The sequence below is a fragment of the Bos grunniens genome, chromosome 28 (assembly GCF_055505025.1).
Source record: "Bos grunniens cultivar Pamir isolate PY7600 chromosome 28, Bosgru_T2T1.0, whole genome shotgun sequence".
NCBI lineage: Eukaryota > Metazoa > Chordata > Mammalia > Artiodactyla > Bovidae > Bos > Bos grunniens.
Window position 1 is genome coordinate 15,125,333 of NC_141192.1, and position 20,015 is coordinate 15,145,347.

The 20,015-nt window shown below is 41.4% G+C and overlaps 1 protein-coding gene and 1 long non-coding RNA gene across 2 annotated transcripts in view; one reads left to right on the forward strand and one right to left on the reverse strand.

Annotated features, from left to right (window-relative positions):
* The first annotated feature begins 6,350 nt into the window (after positions 1-6,350).
* On the forward strand, positions 6,351-7,244 carry LOC147342876 (phosphatidylinositol N-acetylglucosaminyltransferase subunit C-like). The gene has a single exon (XM_086381855.1). It carries the CDS (start codon positions 6,573-6,575, stop codon positions 7,242-7,244), a length of 672 nt encoding a protein of 223 aa, XP_086237981.1. The 5' UTR covers positions 6,351-6,572.
* A 3,178-nt stretch (positions 7,245-10,422) lies between these two features.
* The window catches only part of LOC147342877 (uncharacterized), a 67,831-nt gene continuing 58,238 nt past the window's right edge, over positions 10,423-20,015 (reverse strand). The window contains exon 6 of the long non-coding RNA XR_015156781.1: positions 10,423-13,007. This is a non-coding gene — a long non-coding RNA (uncharacterized LOC147342877). The remainder of the gene's footprint in view (positions 13,008-20,015) is intronic.

Sequence of the window (20,015 nt, forward strand, 5' to 3'; positions counted from 1 at the left end):
AAGAAAGAACCTCAACCCATGCCTCACACCTTATATAAAAATTAACTCAAACACTCTTAAGTATATATGCAAGATAATTGAAAGTATGTGTTTACCTAAAAATTTCTATATGAATATTCATGGCAACATTATTCATAATAGCCAAAAACAATCCAAATGTTTGCTGAATGATGGATAAATAAATCTATGTATTCATACAATGCAACATTATTCAGCAATAAAAAGGAATGACATACCAATACTTGCTACAAAATGGATGAAACTTGAGAACAACAGGCTAAGTGAAAGAATCTATACAGGCGAAAAGTAGATTAGTAGCTGCCGAAGGCTGGGGGAGGGCCTTTGGCAGTGACTACTGGGGTTTCCTTTTTAAGATGATGAAATGCTCTGGAATTAGATAGTGGTGATGGTTGCATAACCTTGTGAATACACTATAAACCACTGAATTGTACATTTCCAAAGGGTGAATTTTATGGTATGCAAATTATATCTCAATAAAATAAAATGTTTTTTTTAATTAACTCAAAACGGGTCATAAACCTAAATGTATAACATGAAACTACAGAACTTCTCATATCTAGAAATACATGAGAAAATCTGCATAATCCTACATTAGGCGCTAGAAGCACAATCCACAAAAGCGTGATCCACAAAAAAAAGAAATAAAAAATAAATAAAATAAATAAATAAGCTCTTGCTTTGCACGATCTTGAGAAAGAAAAATGCAGCTGGAGAAATCAACATTCCTGACTCAGACTACACTACAAAGCTACAGTAATCAGACAGTATAGTAACGGCACAAAAACAGCAACACAGATCAATAGAACAAGACAGAAAACCCAGAGAAAAACCCACATACCTATGGGCTTCTTATCTTTGACAAAAGAGGCAAGAATATACAATGGAGAAAAGACAGCCCTTTCAATAAGTAGTGCTAGGAAAATTGGACAGAATAAAATTAGAACACTTCCTAACACCATACGTGAAAATAAACTCAAAATGGATTAAAGACCTAAATGTAAAGCCAGAAACTATAAAACTCTCAGAGAAAAATATAGGCAAAACACTCTTTAACATAAATCACAGAAATATCTTCTCTGACCCACCTCCAAAAGTAATGGAAATTAAAATAAAAATAAACAAGTGGGACCTAATTAAACTTGATTTGCTTTGGCACAGCAAAGGAAACTGTAAAAAGATGAAAAGACAGCCTCAGAATGGGAGAAAATAATTGCCAATGAAACAACTGACAAATGATTAATCTCCAAAATATACAAGCAACTTGTGCAGCTCAAAACTAGAAAAACAACATACCCAATTAAAAAGTGAAAGGAAGACACAAATGTCCAACAAATACATGAAAAGATACCCATCATCGCTCATTATTAGAGAAATGTAAATCAAAACTACAATGAGATATCATCTCACACCAGTCAGAATGGCCATCATCAAAATATCTACAGACAATAAATGCTGGAGAGGGTGCGGAGAAAAGGAAACTCTGTTGCACTGTTGGTAGGAATGTAAATTGGTAGAGCCACTATGAAGAATAGTATTTAGAGTCCTTAAAAAACTAGGAATAAAACTACCATGCTGCTACTGCTGCTAAGTCGCTTCAGTCATGTCCGACTCTGTGCGACCCCATAGACGGCAGCCCACCAGGCTCCCCCGTCCCTGGGATTCTCCAGGCAAGAACACCAGAGTGGGTTGCCATTTCCTTCTCCAATGCATGAAAGTGAAAAGTGAAAGTGAAGTCGCTCAGTCATGTTCGACTCTAGCGACCCCATGGACTGCAGCCCACCAGGCTCCTCCATCCATGGGATTTTCCAGGCAAAAGTACTGGAGTGGGGTACCATTGCCTTCTCTGAAAACTACCATATGACCCAGCAATTCTACTGCTTGGCATGTACCCTGAGCAAACCATAACTGAAAAAGACGAGTGCACCCCAATGTTAATAGCAGCACTATTTACAACAGCTAGGACATGGAAGTAACCTAGATGTTCATCAGCAGATGAATGTATAAAGAAGTACATATATACAATGGTATATTACTCAGTCATTAAAAGGAATGCATTTGAGTCAGTTCTAGTGAGGTAGATGAACCTGGAGCCTGTTACACAGAGTGAACTAAGTCAGAAAGAGAACAACAAATATTGTATACTAACACCTATATATGGAGTCTAGAAAGATGGTACTGATGAAATTATTTGCAGGACAGTAATGGACACACAGACATAGAGAACAGACTTACGGACATGGGGGCGGTGGGGAGGAACGAGAGGGTGGGACGTATGGAGACGGTAACATGGAAACATACAATAATCATATGTAAAATAGAGAATTTGCTGTACGACTCAGGGTACTCAAGTTGGGGCTCTGGAACAACCTAGAGGGATGGGATAGGAAGGGAGGTTCAAGAGGGAGGGGACATATTTATACCTATGGATGATTCATGTTGATATTTGGCAGAAACCAACACAATACTGTAAAGCAATTATCCTTCAATTAAAAATAAATTTAAAAAATTTTAAACTAGGATTAAAACTACCATATGACCCAGAAATCCTGCTACTGGGCATATACCTTGAGAAAACCATAACTGAAAACTACAAATGTACCCCAGTGATCATGAATGTGTTAGCAGTCAGTTGTGTCCGACTCTCTGCGATCCCATGGACTGTAACCCACAAGGCTCCTCTGTCCACGGAGTTCTCCACGCAAGACTACTAGAGTGGATTGCCATTTCCTTCTCCAGGCAATCTTCCCAACCAAGGGATCAAACCTGGGTCTCCTGCATTGAAGGCAGATTCTTTACTGTCTGAGCCACCAGGGAAGCCCCAGAGTTCATAGCACCACTATTTACAAAGCTAGGATATGGAAGCAACCCAGATGTCCATAGGCAGATAAATGGATAAAGAAGCTGTGGTACATATACACAATGGTATATGATTAAGCCATAAAAAGGAACATATTTGAGTTAGTTCTAGTGAGGTATATTGTCACCCTGCTTATTTAACTTCTATGCAGAGTACATCATGAGAAACACTTGGCTAGAAGAAACACAAGCTGGAATCAAGATTGCTGGGAGAAATATCAATAACCTCAGATATCTGTGCAGATGACACCGCCCTTATGGCAGAAAGTGAAGAGGAACTAAAAAGCCTTTCGATGAAAGTGAAAGAGGAGAGTGAAAAAGTTGGCTTAAAACTCAGAAAACATTAAACCATTAAACTTAAAACATTCAGAAAACTAAGATCATGCTATCTGGTCCCATCACTTCATGGCAAATAGATGGGGAAACAGTGGAAACAGTGTCAGACTTTATTTTTGGGAGGCTCCAAAATCACTGCAGATGGTGACTGCAGCCATGAAATTAAAAGACGCTTACTCCTTGGAAGAAAAGTTATGACCAACCTAGATAGAATATTGAAAAGCAGAGACATTACTTTGCCAACAAAGGTCCGTCTAGTCAAGGCTATGGTTTTTCCAGTGGTCATGTGTGGATGTAAGAGTTGGACTGTGAAGAAAGCTGAGCGCCAAAGAATTGATGCTTTTGAACTGTGGTGTTGGAGAAGACTCTTGAGAGTCCCTTGGACTACAAGGAGATCCAACCAGTCCATTCTGAAGGAGATCAGGCCTGGGATTTCTTTGGAAAGACTGATGCTAAAGCTGAAACTCCAGTACTTTGGCCACCTCATGCGAAGAGTTGACTCATTGGAAAAGACTCTGATGCTGGGAGGGATTGGGGGCAGGAGGAGAAGGGGATGACAGAGGATGAGATGGCTGGATGGCATCACTGACTTGATGGACGTGAGTCTGAGTGAACTCCGGGAGTTGGTGATGGACAGGGAGGTCTGGCATGCTGCGATTCATGGGGTCGCAAAGAGTCGGACACGACTGAGCGACTGAACTGAACTGAGTGAGGTAGAAGAACCTGTGCGTGTTGCATGGGGTTTCCCTGGTGGCTCAGATGATAAAAGAATCCACCTGCAATGCAGGAGACCTGGGTGCAATCCCTGGGTGGGAAGATCCCCTGGAGGAGGGCATGGCAACCCACTCCGGTACTCTTGCCTGGAGAAACCCCACGGACAGAGGAACCTGATGGGCTACAGTCCATGGGGTCACAAAGAGTTGGACACAATTAGATGAACCTAGAGCCTGTTATACAGAGTGAAATATGTCAGAAAGAGAAAAACAAATTTTGTATATTAACATATATATGGAATCTAGAAAAATGGTACTGATAAACCTATTTGCAGGGCAGCAACAGAGGCAGAAACATAAAGAACAGACTTTGGATACAGTAGGGGAAGGAGAGGGTGGGATGAATTAAGAGACTAGCACTGACATATTTACACTACCATATGTAAAATAGATAGCCACTGGGAAGCTGTTGTATGGGCACAGGGAGCTCAACCTGGTGGTTTGTGACAACCCAGAGGGGTGAGATGGGGTGGGGGAGTGAGGGAGAGGTTCAGGAGGGAAGGGACTTATGTGTACTTATGGCTGATTCACACTGTTGTATGGCAGAAGCCAACACAATATTGTAAAGCAATTATCCTCCAATTAAAAAAAAACAACACAAAAAACTCTTGCTTTCCAAAATACACTGTTAAGAGAATTCAAAAGCAAGCCATAGGCTCAAAATAAATATTTGCAAATTATATTTCTGACAAAGAGTTGTATACAGAATATATAAATAACTCTTAAAAACCCAACAATAAAAAGAAAAAACAAGCAACCTAATAGCTAACTTGCCAGAAGTCCCAAACACACACTTCACCAAAGAAGATAGATGGGTGGCTAACAAGCACATTAAAAGATGTTCAGCATAACCAGTCACTGCTGCTGCTGCTAAGTCGCTTCAGTCGTGTCCGCCTCTATGCGACCCCATAGACGGCAGCCCACCGGGCTCCCCCATCCCTGGGATTCTCCAGGCAAGAACACTGGAGTGGCTTGCCATTGCCTTCTCCGAACTAGTCACTAGGGATAACCAAATTAAAACCACCATGAGATACACTACATACCTATTAGACAGGCTAAAACTAAAAAGACTGACTGACTTGTTTGAATAATTTGGCAGCCAAATTTGAAAATTTGGCAGTTTCTTAAAAAATTAAACATACACATACCATTCGACCCAGCAATCCTACTCCTAGGTATTTATCCAAGAGAAATAAAAATGTATGCTTATGATAAATGAATGTTTATACAAGTTTTATTCATAATTATCCCAAACTGGACACAACCCAGATATCTTTCAGCTAGCAAATGGATAAACAAAATACAGGACACCTATACAATAGAATACTACTCAGCAGTAAAAAGAAACAATTTATTGATTCACACGATAACATGTATGAATCTTAAATGTATAGTCCTACGAAAGAAGTCAGACCTGGGAGGCTACATATATCTTCAGGGGTTGGAGTTGGGAACAGAGTTGACCACAGGGGAATTTAAGGGTGATTAACTGCTCTATACCAAGAGTTTTTGGTGGTGGCTCTGTGCCATTCTGAGAGTCACCAAATGACTCTGTGAATTTTATGGACAAAATCCATAAAACAGTACACACAAAAAATAAAGCTTACTATATGTAAACGTTTTTAAAAAATCAAGATATGGAGAGAACCCCAAGTGAAAGGCAAACTGTAAGAAATGAAAAAATGAATATTGTTTCTACAGAAAAATGATAATATCATGTAAGGTGTAAAATATATGTACAATTGAAATATATGAAAATAAAAGCATAAAAGTTGGAGGTGGAAAATAGAATTAAAGCATTCTAAAGCTTTTGCATGATATGGAAAGTGCTAAAAGTACTATTTTATATTCAACTTGAGTAAATCAAAGACGTATGTACAGTGCTCTAAGGAAACTATTAAAAATAATAATAAAAGAATTTACAAATAGCAAGACAATAGAGGGAAGAAATGGAATAATAAAAATATTTGTTTAATCTAAAGGAAGGCAAGAAATGAGAGAAAAAAGAAATACAGAATTCGTGGGATAAATACTGAATAAATAAAATGATAGATATAAACCCTAATACACTTGTAGTTACATTAACTATAACTAAGCAGCAGGCGGCCGCCCTTCCCCGGCCACGCACCCCTAGGAACTCGAGGGCAGGAACTTAGCTGCATTGTCCTGCCTCAGAGAACAAACTCATCTACTGTAGGCCTGGCCTGGGTTGCTGCCTTTGAAAGCAAGGGAAGGTCAGTACAATATCAAGCACAACTCAGCATGGACTTTCCAGAGAAGTCTTACTTCAACTTTATAAAGAACAAGAACAATATGGACTTCTGTAAGGGAGATTGAAGTCGCCTGAGTTTGAACGAAAGGATAGTGTGTGCCCAGCCTGTAGCTAACACCAAAGAGGCCAGGTGGCATTAGGTCTTGTATGAGCGACAGCCCTTTCCTGATAACTACGTGGATCGGAGGTTCCTCGAAGAGCTCTGGAAAAACATCTATGCCTAGAAATACCAATACTGGGCTGTGGTGTTTGAGTCCACTGTGGTGATACAGAAGCTGTGCAGTGTCTGTGTTTTTGTGGTTATCTGGTGGTATATGGATGAGGGTCTTCTGGCCCCTCAGTGGCTTTTTGGGACCGGCCTGGCTTCTTCACTGATTGGCTATGTTTTGTTTTATCTCACTGATGGAGATGAAGGACGGAAGAAGAGTGTGCGGACCCGGAGGGCTGACTTGAAGGGTGCCCAAGTCTTCACTACTTTCACATATGGCTTTTCACCAGTGCTGAAGACCCTGACAGAGTCTGTCAGCACTGACACCATCTATGCCCTGGCAGCCTTCATGCTGTTAGGTCACCTCATCTTCTTTGACTACGGCGCCAATGCTGCCATTGCATCCTGCACTCTGTTCTTGAACGTGGCCGTCTTTGCTTCCGTCTGCCTTGCCTCCCGCCTGCCCCGATCCCTCCATGCCTTCATCATGGCGATGTCTGCCATCCAGATTTTTGCCCTGTGGCCCATATTACAGAAGAAACTGAAGGCATGTATGCCCCGCAGCTATGTGGGGGTCACACTGCTCTTTGCATTCTCAGCCTTAGGAGGCCTGCCGTCCCTCAGTGCTGTGGGAGCCATACCCTTTGCCCTTCTGCTGGTCTCCATCTCATGTCTCTGCCCTTTCTACCTCATTCACTTGCAGCTTTTTAAAGAAAACTTTTATGGGCCTTGGGATGAGGCTGAAATCAAAGAAGGTTTGTCCAGGTTCCTCAGCTGAGTTGGGGACCTCCATTCCGTTACTAAGACAAACTGATAGACCAGCCTTCCAACCAGTAGAAGATTTGAAGGCAGGGTTCCATTCTGGAAGTGGCGCGCTGATGTGGGTGGGAGATCAGAGATCAAAAGAAAATGTTAATAAATGGCTTGGGCGGTGAAGGTGATAATCCTTTCTGTTATCTTATGGATGAAAAAGCTTCCTGGGGCCCTCGAATTATTGCCTCTCATTCTTCTCTGTAACAAATGAAGTGGTGTGGTTTCTATTTCTTAAAAAAATAACAATACACAATAAATAAATAAATATAACTAGGCAAGATAGCCCAATTAAAAAGCAAAATTTTCATATTATGTTAAATAAAACAATCGCAGATGTTGTTCATCAGAGTTGTTGTTTAGTTGCTAAGTCGTGTCCTACTTTTTTGTGACCTCATGTACTATAGCTCATGAGGCTCCTCTGTCCAGGGAATTTCCCAGGCAAGAAAACTGGAGTGGGTTGCTGTTCCCTTCTCCAGGGCACCTTCTTGACCCAGGAGTCAAACTCACGACTCCTGAATTGCAGATTCTTTACCACGGAGCCACCAGGGAAGCCCCTGTTTATAAGAGAGATGCTTTAAAAATAAAGATATATTTTATTAATAACATATTTCTCATAAGCTGTAGTATATCCATATTATAAAATACTCTCCAGCAACTTAAAATGTTATAGATGAATACTTGCCAAAGTGAAAATATTTTCATAACTATTATGACATGAATTTTAAAAATACTGATGAGTATAAATCATGTAAAATTATGTGTATAAAAAATTCTGGGAGGAAATTCATACAGATATTATTCATGGTTATTTCTGAGTTGTTGAGCTTCATTCTATTAGTATGTTATAATATTTTTATAACAAGCATGATTAATTTTCAAAAATTTTAATGTCATTAATAAAGAAAACTTTAAGCTGAGTTCATAAAAAAATAAAGATACAGAAAAAATTTTAAGTAAAAGACTAGGAGGGAGTCCTATGCAAATACTAACAAAAAGAGAGATGGTGTCACTAAGCTAAAATCAGACAAAATAGACTTAAAGGAAAAAAGCATCACAAGATATTAAGAGTGATATTCACAGTGATTAAAAGCACAATCAACCAAGAGGATTGAGTAATTCTAAATGTATATGCATGCAATAACAAAGCCTCAAAATATGTAAAACTGAAACTGACAGACCTAAAAGAAGAAACAGACATTTCTCAATCATAATGGATTATTTTAACATACCTCCCTTAATAATTCACAGCATATATCAAAGAAGATATAGATTTTTAAAAGAATATTTTTTAATTACTCTAAGTATCAGAGCTGACACATATACATATACAGATGATTAGGAGAGGCCAGTTTTTCTTTAAACTCCTTATTTTTATGTAATACAGAGTGATCCTGCATACCCTTTACCCAGTTTCTCTAAATAGTAACATCTTGCAAAACTGTACCATAACCAGGATATTCACAGAGATACAGCCAGGATATAGACCATTTCCATCCCTTATGCTACACTGTCATAGTCATACCCACTTCCTTCAAGCTCCTACCCCCACCTAAGCCCCTGGTAATCTCTAATCTGTTCTCCATTCTAAAATTTTCTCATTTCAAGAGCAGTACATAGATGCAATCATTTAGTATAGAGCCTTTAGGGTTTGGCTTTTTTTTCCCTTAGCTCAATTCTCTGAAGCTTCGTCCAGGTTGCTGTATCAATAGCTTGTTCCTTTTAATCACTGAGTGGTGCTCCATGGTATTGATGTGTCACAGTTGAATCCTTCTCCCACTGAAGGACATCTGAGTTGTGTCCTCTTATTACCTATTGTACATAAAGTGCTATAAAACACTTATGCAAGGGTTTCTGTGTACACATAACTTTTCATTTCTCATTAGTAATGACTTGTTTTCTAATCAGCGCACCATTTATTTCCTTTTTTTGTTACAGAGAAAACAGAAATATTTAAATGGAGATCAATCAGCAGAAACAAAAAACAAACCAAGCCAAAAAAGCAAGCAAACCAAAATGTTTCACACTTTGGAACTCAACCAAAAGCACACAACAACTAAGAAAAAGTTATTTATTAAAACTATCAATCCATGCATAAGAATACCACGAGTCTAGGGCTGTTCACACCCCATTCCCCTTCCCTCAGCTCTATCAGTGACCTGACAACCAGTAGCCTCACTACTGATGCTAGAGGGGGCACATTTTATTTATAGCATTGTCAGCTGACGAGATAATCCCAGCAGCAAGCAAACAGGGAGGCCCATCATCTTCATTAAGCTGAGGTTTTAGGGTTGGTGCAGACAAACAAATGACTAGTGGGCTAGCCAGGAATTTATCAAGAAGTTTCAGGAGTTAAGATAGCCATAAGGGACTTGACAATCTTCTCACATATCCTGGGTTGACCAGAGACTGTGCATGTACAGCAGAGACCAAAGAGGGCCAAAGATACCCATACATCAATGGTCAACAAAGCCTGTGCACACACGCAGAGATGTGAGGCAATATTAAGGGTGCCAACAAATTTGTAAAGGTTATCTTAGAAAGAAAGTAGAAAGTGAAAGGGGTATAAAAAGTAAAGATATAATAGACAAAACCTTTCTAAATGTATTTAAAATATTAATTTGCATATCCAAGAAGCTCAATAAATCCTAACCAGGATCAATACAAGAGGTTCAAAGTTGGATCCACATAGTCAAATTGTTAAAAGCCTAAGACAAAGAGAAAAGCTTGAAAGCAGCAGGCAAAAATCAACTCATCATGTACAAAAGAATAAAAATACACTTAACAGCTGATTTCTCATCACAAAAAATGAAGGTTAGAAAGCAGTGGATCAACATATGCAAAATACTGGAAGAAAAGAAAACTGTTTAATCAAGAATTCTGTATCCTGCTAAAATAATCCTGCAACCATAAAGGTAAAATAAAAGCATTTCTAGATAAACATATAGAATATTTGTTGCTACCATGTCTGTCCGCAAGAAATACTAACCAGGATAAAAGAAGGTGACCCAAATTAATAACATAAATCCACAGAAACAAAGACTGCCAAAAATGACAAATGCATGAGTATATATAAGAAAACCCTGTATATATATTTTCTATTTTTTCTTAATTTCTTTCAGAAAATACAAGATTGTAACAATAAATAACTCAGTACTGTTTACTTTATTAACACACACAGATGTAATAATACATATAACAATCATAGCACAAACAGGAGAATGAAAGATGTGTTAGAAAAAGTTTCTATATTTTACCAGAATTAAGACAGTAATATTCTGAAATAGACTGAAGTAAGTTAAAATGAATACTATCATCTCTAGAGCAACCACTGAGAAAATAACTTGAAGTAATACAGTAAGAAAACAAGATAGAAATTAAAATATTTTTAACTAAATATATAATTATTTAACATAAAATAGGGCAGTAAAGGAGGAACAATAAAACAAAAAAGATATGAAACAAATAGAAAAATGAGAGGTATAAATCCAGCCATATCAATTATTACATTAAAAGGGAATGAATTAGGAACCCCATTCAAAGGCAGAGATTATCAAACTGGATTTAAAAGGAAAAAGCCAGGACAAACCAAGTGCAGTAAACAAGACCACAGATTCAAAGACATAAATAGGTTAAAGTTAAAAGATGGGAAAATATATTTCAGGAAAATAATAATCATAAAAGAGCAGGAGTAGTTATATTAATATCAGACAAAATAGACTTTAAGACAAGAACTATCACTAGAGATAAAATGGGGAAATTTTATTATGATAAGTTAATATGAAGAAGTAATGATTATAAATGTATGTGCCCCTAACAAGAGAGCTCCAAAATACATAAATCAGAAACTGATGGAAGTGAAAGGAGAAACAGATATTTCAATAATAATAAACAGAGATTTCAACATCTCACTCTTAATAATTGATAGAACAACCAGATAAAAGGATATATAATAATTGAATAACTATCAATCAACTCGACCCAATTGACATTTTATATAACAGCCCCACCCAAAGACTGCAGAATAAACATTCTTTTCAACAGGATATGGAATATTCTTCAGCATAAACCATATGCATGGCCACAAAACAGTTCTCTATAACTTATAAAAGATTGCAATCATATAAAGTATGTTCTGTAATCAGAACAAGACTAAATCAGAAACCTAACAGAAAGAAATAGGGAAAAATGCCAAAAAAAAAAAAAAGTATATTAAACAACATCCTTAGAGAAAAAAATCCGGAGAAGGCAATGGTACCCCACTCCAGTACTCTTGCCTGGAAAAACGCATGGACGGAGGAGCCTGGAAGGCTGCAGTCCATGGGGTCGCTGAGCGTCGGACACAACTGAGCGACTTCACTTTCACTTTTCACTTTCATGCATTGGAGAAGGAAATGGCAACCCACTCCAGTGTGATTGCCTTGAGAATCCCAGGGACAGGGGAGCCTGGTGGGTTGTAGTCTATGGGGTCGCACAGAGTCGGACACGACTGAAGCGACTTAGCAGCAGCAACAGAGAAAAAAATCAGTGAAAGGAAAAGTAGAGAAAATCAATGAAGCCAAAAATTGGTTCTTTGAAAAAGTTAACTAAATTGGCAAACCCCTAGCCAAATTATCTAGAAGGTGAGAGAGTAAACAGAAAATACTCAAATCAAGAAAAAAGAAGTTATATACTTACTGATACTATAAAAATTAAAAGTTTATAAGAGAAAACATAAACAACTTTTACGTCATTAGGTTAGACAATTAAGATAAAATGGACACATTTCTAGAAGTACACAAATTACCAAAACTGACTCAAAAAGAATTGAAAATCTGAATAAAGTTACGATGAAAAATGAAACTGAGAGTAATTAAAAATGTTCCCACAAAGGAAAGTCTATACCCAGATGGAATTCGGTTCAGTTCAGTTGCTCAGTCATGTCCGACTCTTTGCGACCCCATGAATTGCAGCACGTCAAGGCCTCCCTGTCCATCACCAACTCCTGGAGTTCACTCAGACTCATGTCCATTGAGTCAGTGATACCATCCAGCCATCTCATCCTCTGTCGTCCCCTTCTCCTCCTGCCCCCAGTCCCTCCCAGCATCAGAGTCTTTTCCAAAGAGTCAACTCTTCGCATGAGGTGGCCAAAGTACTGGAGTTTCAGCTTTAGCATCAGTCCTTCCAAAGAACACCCAGGACTGATCTCCTTTAGAATGGACTGGTTGCATCTCCTTGCAGTCCAAGGGACTCTCAAGAGTCTTCTCCAACACCACAGTTCAAAAGCATCAATTCTTCGGCACTCAGCTTTCTTTACAGTCCAACTCTCACATCCATACATGACCACTGGAAAAAGCATAGCCTTGACTAGACTGACCTTTGTTGGCAAAGTAATGTCTCATAACTTTCCTTCCAAGGAGTAAGCGTCTTTTAATTTCATGGCTGCAGTCACCATCTGCACTGATTTTGGAGCCCCAAAAAATAAAGTCTGACACTGTTTCCACTGTTTCCCCATCTATTTGCCATGAAGTGATGGGACCAGATGCCACGATCTTAGTTTTCTGAATGTTGAGCTTTAAGCCAACTTTTTCACTCTCCTCTTTCACTTTCATCAAGAGGCTTTTGGGTTCCTCTTCACTTTCTGCCATAAGGGTGGTGTCATCTGCATATCTGAGGTTATTGATATTCCTCCCGGCAATCTTGATTTCAGCTTGTGCTTCTTCCAGCCCAGCGTTTCTCATGATGTACTCTGCTGGTTTTAAAAAAGGCAGAGGAACCAGAGATCAAATTGCCAACATCTGCTGGATCATGGAAAAAGGAAGAGAGTTCCAGAAAAACATCTATTTCCACTTTATTGACTATGCCAAAGCCTTTGACTGTGTGGATCACAATAAACTGTGGAAAATTCTGAAAGAGATGGGAATACCAGACTACCTGACCTGCCCCTTGAGAAACCTATATGCAGGTCAGGAAGCAACAGTTAGAACTGGACATGGAACTGCAGACTGGTTCCAAATAGGAAAAGCGTGGCCGAGAGGAGCTACTCCTCACCCAAAGTCAGGGGCGGCAGCCGGCCAGGAGGAGCTACCCCAGGCCCGAGGTCAGGGGTGGCGGCCGAGAGGAACAACCCCACGTCCAAGGAGCGGTGGCTGCGCAGGCGCAGGAGGGCCGAGAGGAGCTACTCCACGTTCAAGGTCAGGAGGGGAGGCTGTAAGGAGATACCCCTCCCCCAAGGTAAGGAGCAGTGGCTGCACTTTGCTGGAGCAGCTGTGAAGAGATACCCCATGTCCAAGGTAAGAGAAACCCAAGTAAGACGGTAGGTGTTGCGAGAGGCCTCAGAGGGCAGACACACAAACCATAATCACAGATGGAATTATTGGTAATCAAATATTAAATATTTAAAGGAGAAATAAAACCAGTCTTTTACAAATTCAGGAAACAGTGGAGGAGGGAATATTACTTCCTAGTTCATTCTATGAGGCTAGATTTACCCAGAAAGCAAAGCTAAAGATATCACAAAAAAGAAAATTAATATCCCTCATGAACAGAGACAATAGAATCCTTAACAAAATACTAGCAAACCAAATTCAGCAATGTATCAAAAGGATTAAACACCATTACTAAGTGGTATTTATCATGGGAATGTAAGGTTGGTTTAATATTTAAAGATTAATACAGTATATCATATTAAAAGAATAAAGGACAAACCTCATATAATAATTTCAAGGAGAAACAGACAATTTAACAGTAATAATTGGAAATTTCAATACCTCACTCAGTAGATGTAGAAAAAGCATTTGATAAAATTCAGGGCTAGTTCAAGATTTTTTTAAGTTACGCTGGGACAACTGGATATCCACACGCAAAACAAATGAACTTAGACTCTTACCTCATACCATAGACAAAAATTAACTTCAAATGAATCACAGTCAAAAAGTTAAACACAGAGTTAGCATATGACCTAGCGATCCTACTTACAATACACATCCAAGAAAACTGAAAACATATGTGCACACAAAAACGTGTACATAAATGTTGATAGCGGCATTATTCATAACTGCCAAAAAGTGGGGACAGCCCAAATGTCCATCAGTGAGAAATGAAAAGACAAAACGGTGCAAATCCATGTAAGCGGAATACTGTTTGGTCATAAAAAGGAAATAAGTTTTCATACATGCTGGAACATGGATGAATCTTTAAAAACATTTTCCTGAGTGGAAGAAACCAGACACAAAAGGCCTCATATCATATGATTCCATTTATATTGAATGTCTATAGTAGGCAAATCCAGAGAGACAAAATGTAGATTGGTGATTTCCAGAGACCAGGCGGAAGGAGGACTGGGGAGTGGCTGCTAATGGGTGTGTTTTTGTTTTTGTTTTTCAGGTGGTGAAATGTTCTGGAATATTAGGCAGTGATGATATTTACACAACTTTGTTAATATATGTAAAAACCACTGAATTTTACCTTTTTAAAGAATGAAATGTATGGCATGTGAGTAATGTCTCAAAAGACTTGTAACATATTTTTTAAAATGAATCATGGACCTAAATCTGCCTAGGACTAGGGCTGGAACCCAGTATTGACTGAAAATGGCCCAAGAGAATGGATTGGGGAGGGGATGATGGAAATGTTCTAAAACTGGATTGCGATCATAATTGCACAATTCTATTATTAAAGTTTACTAAAAATCATTACATTGTTCACTAATAATGGGTGATTTTATGGTATGTAAATTTTAACTCAATAAAGCTGTTCAAAAAACCCCATACCCAGTGAAAACCCACAAAATGTCATAGTAAACAGTGGACAAAAGTTGGGGTGAAAATTGCACTTAAAAATTAAACAAAGAAGGGGAACCAGTGGGAGGCAGTGGGTAGGTACTAGAGTACAGCATGTTCTATTTTCTGAGCTCTTTGTGGGTTACAGTTTGTGAAAGTTCATCGAGCTATATTCTAATGATATGTGCACATTTCTGTGCATGTATTATACCATAATAAAAAGGTTTAAAAAATGGGAGAGCTCATCGATGAGCCAGTTATCAGAAAAGTTGAGAGGCTCAGCTATACAGCTGTTCTTGGATCCCTAGATTTTTGTGTCTTTATTGCCACCTTCTAACACTAATCCCCATTACTAGAGCTAACCTAAATGAGTTTCTGCCTCCTGGGGAAAATCAAGAACACATGGGAAATGGATCTTAAAGGATGAGTAGGAGTTTGCCAGAGAAAGAATGCAAGGAAGAGGGGTAGACAGAGATAAACCCAAACAAAAGCAAATTGCTCTGAAAAAGTCTGGCATTCTTGCAGACCTAGAGAAGGCTCAAATGAAGGTTCATACCCAGAAGTGCAGGGTTCAGAGTTGAGGACAGGTGAGAGAAGAGGCGAGAGAGGTAAGCTAGGTGCAGAGGGAAAAGGGTCATCAATTCCCAGACAAGGCACTTGAAATAACTCCTGTGGGAGTCACAGCCAAGAGAGAATTCTAAGCAGGGGTCAGACTTGCTTTTCAGAGAACTCATGTTGGCTGGAGCAAGAAGAGTTCCTCTGAGTTCAGGAGCCATCTACTCGGTTGGTATGTACATTTCTTTGCATATTTGCGTCTATGCCTCTCTGCATTCTTCTCTTCCTTCTCTCTCTCTCCAGGCATTTTCATGTTTCTGCTCCATCTGAGTATTTCTTTCCTTTTTTTCCTCAACACATCACCCCTTGAAGATGTCCTTCAACTGTCTCCATCTTATCTGTACCCAGACACCTTTCAGAGTCCATCTCTGGGATTCATTTTCTCCAGAACACCACCCCCTACCCCAGGCTGAGGTCCTTCACAAACAAGCTCTTCAGGGCCTTCCCAATGTACCAGCAAGGCATCTAGAAGAAGGGCAAGGGCCTGAGCCACCCTCTACTGGGTCCAGAGTGGGGAAGTCCCCATGCCGGCACGGAACCAACGATCTGGGATCACTACACTCTCATCTCAGACATTCTGATACTGCTCACGTTGGGGATGGGGCCAATAGCTCCCAGCGCCCACTCAGCCTCCATCATGAAAGCCTACCACCCAGATGCTCAGACCTCTGACCTCCTGCTCTGCAGTGCTTCCTGGCATCTGCCCACCTTCCTCAGGGGCTGGACCAAGGGGTTAGGGGGGAACAGCCCCTCTCCCAAGCTGAGCCTGGGACTCCTCTCTGGGACAGTCCCCTCCCCTGGGACAAGAGGGTCAAGCTGCTCTTGGAGACATGACCTCAGAAATGTGCAGCAAGGGCCCAGGCCCAATCTATCACCACGGGGCTATAATTAGGTTTGTTAACATACAGTCGAGTGTAGTCTTGTTGACTAGGAACTTAATCACGTTACTATTGAGTTCCTGTACGCATTGCTCCGGGTGACTGTTTTACTTGTAGAGTTATAGCCAAGCCCAACGGGAGGAAATTAGCTTTGGACACAAGTTTGGAGGGGGGTTCTTTTTCCTCCTGACTTTGTCTCCCTCTCCCCACTTCCATGTGAAAATATTTAGCAAACAGTGACAATGATGAAAAACAGTAGGAAACAAAATGTTCTACATTAGTATAAAACATGAAAAATGCAGCAAGGACCCTTAGCGGTACAACATGTGTTATGCTGGCTGGCAGTCCATTAGCTCTGATAGACATTTCACTTACCTAAGTCAAATATAACAGTCTAGTATTCATTAATATAAGAAGGGGCTGTGGAATCAGAGCTACCATCTGGCTGGGCCGACAGAATAATCTACAACTCATGATTAGGTCTAAGGAGTGGGGTTTCACTTTAATCTTTCTCATTGCTCGAAATTTCCATCTGCGCAGTTCGGCACATCATTTTTCTTCAAGACAAATGTGCTGTTTTTCATGTTCCAAAATTAGATCAGAAGAAAACGATTAATCATGTCACGGCCTGGGAAAGGAAACAAAGCTCCGATATTCAGCTCTCCCCTCACCCCTCCCCACCCGCCGCTCCCCGGGCCCCGGACGGTTGCAAGTTTCCCTTTTTTTCCCCCAACCTCTGGGTTTTCAGCACAACTTTTGGAGACCCACCGCCAGCGGAGAGAAGGGTGGGACTGAAGGGAGAGGGCGCCGCCGGCTGGACTTGACCGGAGAGCAGGAGGCGAGCGGGGCGGGACCTGGGCCCCTAGTCGGGGTGCTCCTCGGCCCCCTTCCGGTGACCGCCAGGGGAGGGGGCGTTGTGCGGGTCTGCACCTATGGCCCCCGGGAGCCGCAGAGCCCGGGCGCTGGGCGCTGCCATGGACCCAGAGTGACAAAAAGGGCTGCGCGGCTGCCTCCCCTCTGCGTCCCCTCCCACGGCCGCCACAGCCCTGTCTGTCAGCCGGCTCGCAAGTCATAACAAATCCCTGGCGCGGAGCTGAAGCTGAGCATTTGCCGGAGCGTCATGGGGATGATGAATGACCCGCAGGCCTTTGAAGTGCTCTGCCAGTTCAGCTGGGTCCGCGGTGCTGACAGAGAAATATACACAACAGCGTAACCAATAATGAGAACATTAAACATTCCTGCGCCGTGACAGGCTGACAGAAAAACCCAGGCTCCCATCAATCATCGCGCAGATAGAACCTTGACAATTGGCCCCTCACTGATACCCGCGGTCACCTTGCCCTCTCCCCCGCTCGCCCTGGCCCTCTCCCTTCTTCCTCCCTCTGGTTTTCCTCTTTCTTTCCTTCCTGGCTCCCCCACCCCTCTTTTCCAGACTCTCTCGGAGCCTCTCCACCCTCCCTCCTTTTCCTCACAGTCCTCTGCCCTCGGGTGACTGCCTTCTGGGCCTCTCAGAGGTCAAGTGAGGTTTGAGTTACTTCCATTTGGTTAGGTCGCCCCTGCCTGAAATTAGGCAGAGATGCCACATCCTGGTGAGAAGTGTGAGATCTTCAAGTTTATATTTACAATCCGTGGCTTTTAGCCACATACAAATAACAATAATAAAATAATCACTATAAATAAAACCTCATTTGGAAATATTAAAAGTCTAAAGCAAGATCCTTAGAGAAAGCGAGGTGTGAGGCCCACATGAAGCCGGAGCTCCCTCCTTTGCAGGGGGAGGGTCTCTCTGGGTCTTTCCTGTGTGATTTTGGCCAGGAAACCTCTTTGTGCTGGCCTCTGCCTCTTTCCTTTCAACTGGGCTTATCTGACAGGATCTGATTTCTGATCTGTCTGAAAAGTTAAAAAAAAAAAAAACCAGCAGAGAAACACAAAGATCTCTTCCTTTTTCTCTGGCAGGAAGTGAAATCTCCCCAGATAAAGCATATTGGATGAACCTTCACCCCGCCACCTGACAGAGCTGCCCAACCTCTCAGCCACTCTCTGGACCCTCCAGGATTCCCAACAGAACTTGGTTTGGGTCACATTTCCTGGGCCAAGCCTCTACTCTCTCTGTGCGAAGGTGGGGCATCACCTCAGCCCACACATGCAGATTACCCCTAGCCAGGCCCACTCCCCACTGGCCAGCAGGGGCCCATGATGAGAAGTCAGGTTCCCAGTCCCACCATGAGAACATGGACAAGTCTCAAATTTTCCCAGACCTCTATTTCTTCATCCAAACATGGGCGAAGTCTCTGCTGCAGGGCTCTTTACCTTCTCCAGGTGCAAAGTTATTTTCCTCCTTTTATTCTTAGAAGGCTTTTTTGTTTTCATTTTGGCTTTTGGGGAGAGAAGACATTCTTGACCTTCCAAAAAGTCATGAAAAACTCCCTACAACCTCCACACACATATCCAGAGACGGTGAGCAACAGAGAGGATGGGTCACTTTATAGTCAGCCAAGGATCAAGGGTGTTATGAGGAGTCTGGCGGGGATTTGGGCGTGGAGGCAAGAAGGCCTGTAATAATTCAAATACATGTGCATATTAAGTCAAGTGAGTCAGTTCAGGTGTGAAGAAGAGAGCATCTATTGGGGAAACGTCTGCTCCACACTCTAGAGAAGCTTGTCCTTTCTTCTCTGCCCACCTGGAAAGGCCAGCTCTGTTCCCCCCACCTTTCTGCTTGTTCTGCTTACCTGGCGTACAGTGACCGTGCCCTCCTCGACTTCCTATAACCCCTGGCTCAGATGAGCATCTTGTCTGCTCAACTAGGCTTTAAGCTACTTGAGGGCTAGAATGGTGGTGCCATGCTCTGCTCTTCTCTGGGTCACCTGGGACCAGGATGAGGTCTTGTTCTGAAGTGCCCACTCACCCATAGCCCCCTTCTCTAAGGCACGGCTACAACTAGGTCTGCTCAAGAGGAAAACCTTGCAGGCATGTCTGCACCATATAAGCCTACCGTCTGCCACAGATGATCATTCCAGTAGTGAATGCTTATCCCTGCAACCAATCAGATTCTCTTTTCCTTGAAAATATGAATTCAGGTAGTGTTTGGGGCTGGAGCAACCATGATGAGCCATGGACATGCTGGGAGAAGTGGGGGAAATGCTGATCTTCAAAGTGAAGTAAGAGAATTAGGAGGTGGGCAAAAAGAAGCAGATGAGAAATCCCAGGTAGATCCAGAAGATGGCATAGCTTCAGTTTTTGACTGGCCCATCCCTGGCCCATGAGTCCTGGTTGCACTGCTTCTTGCCCTTGGATACCTGTGAGATAGCTGACCTCTGGGAAAGACGTGTGATCCAGGCCTGGCCATTCTATCCTATCATTCTGCCTATAAAGATTGGCCCAGGGATAGGCATGAGGCCTATGTCAGGCCAATCAGAGTCCTTCCCTGGCTCTTCATAGGTAAATTCTGAAAGAGAGATGTTCTCCATTCCTTTGGATTGAAAATAG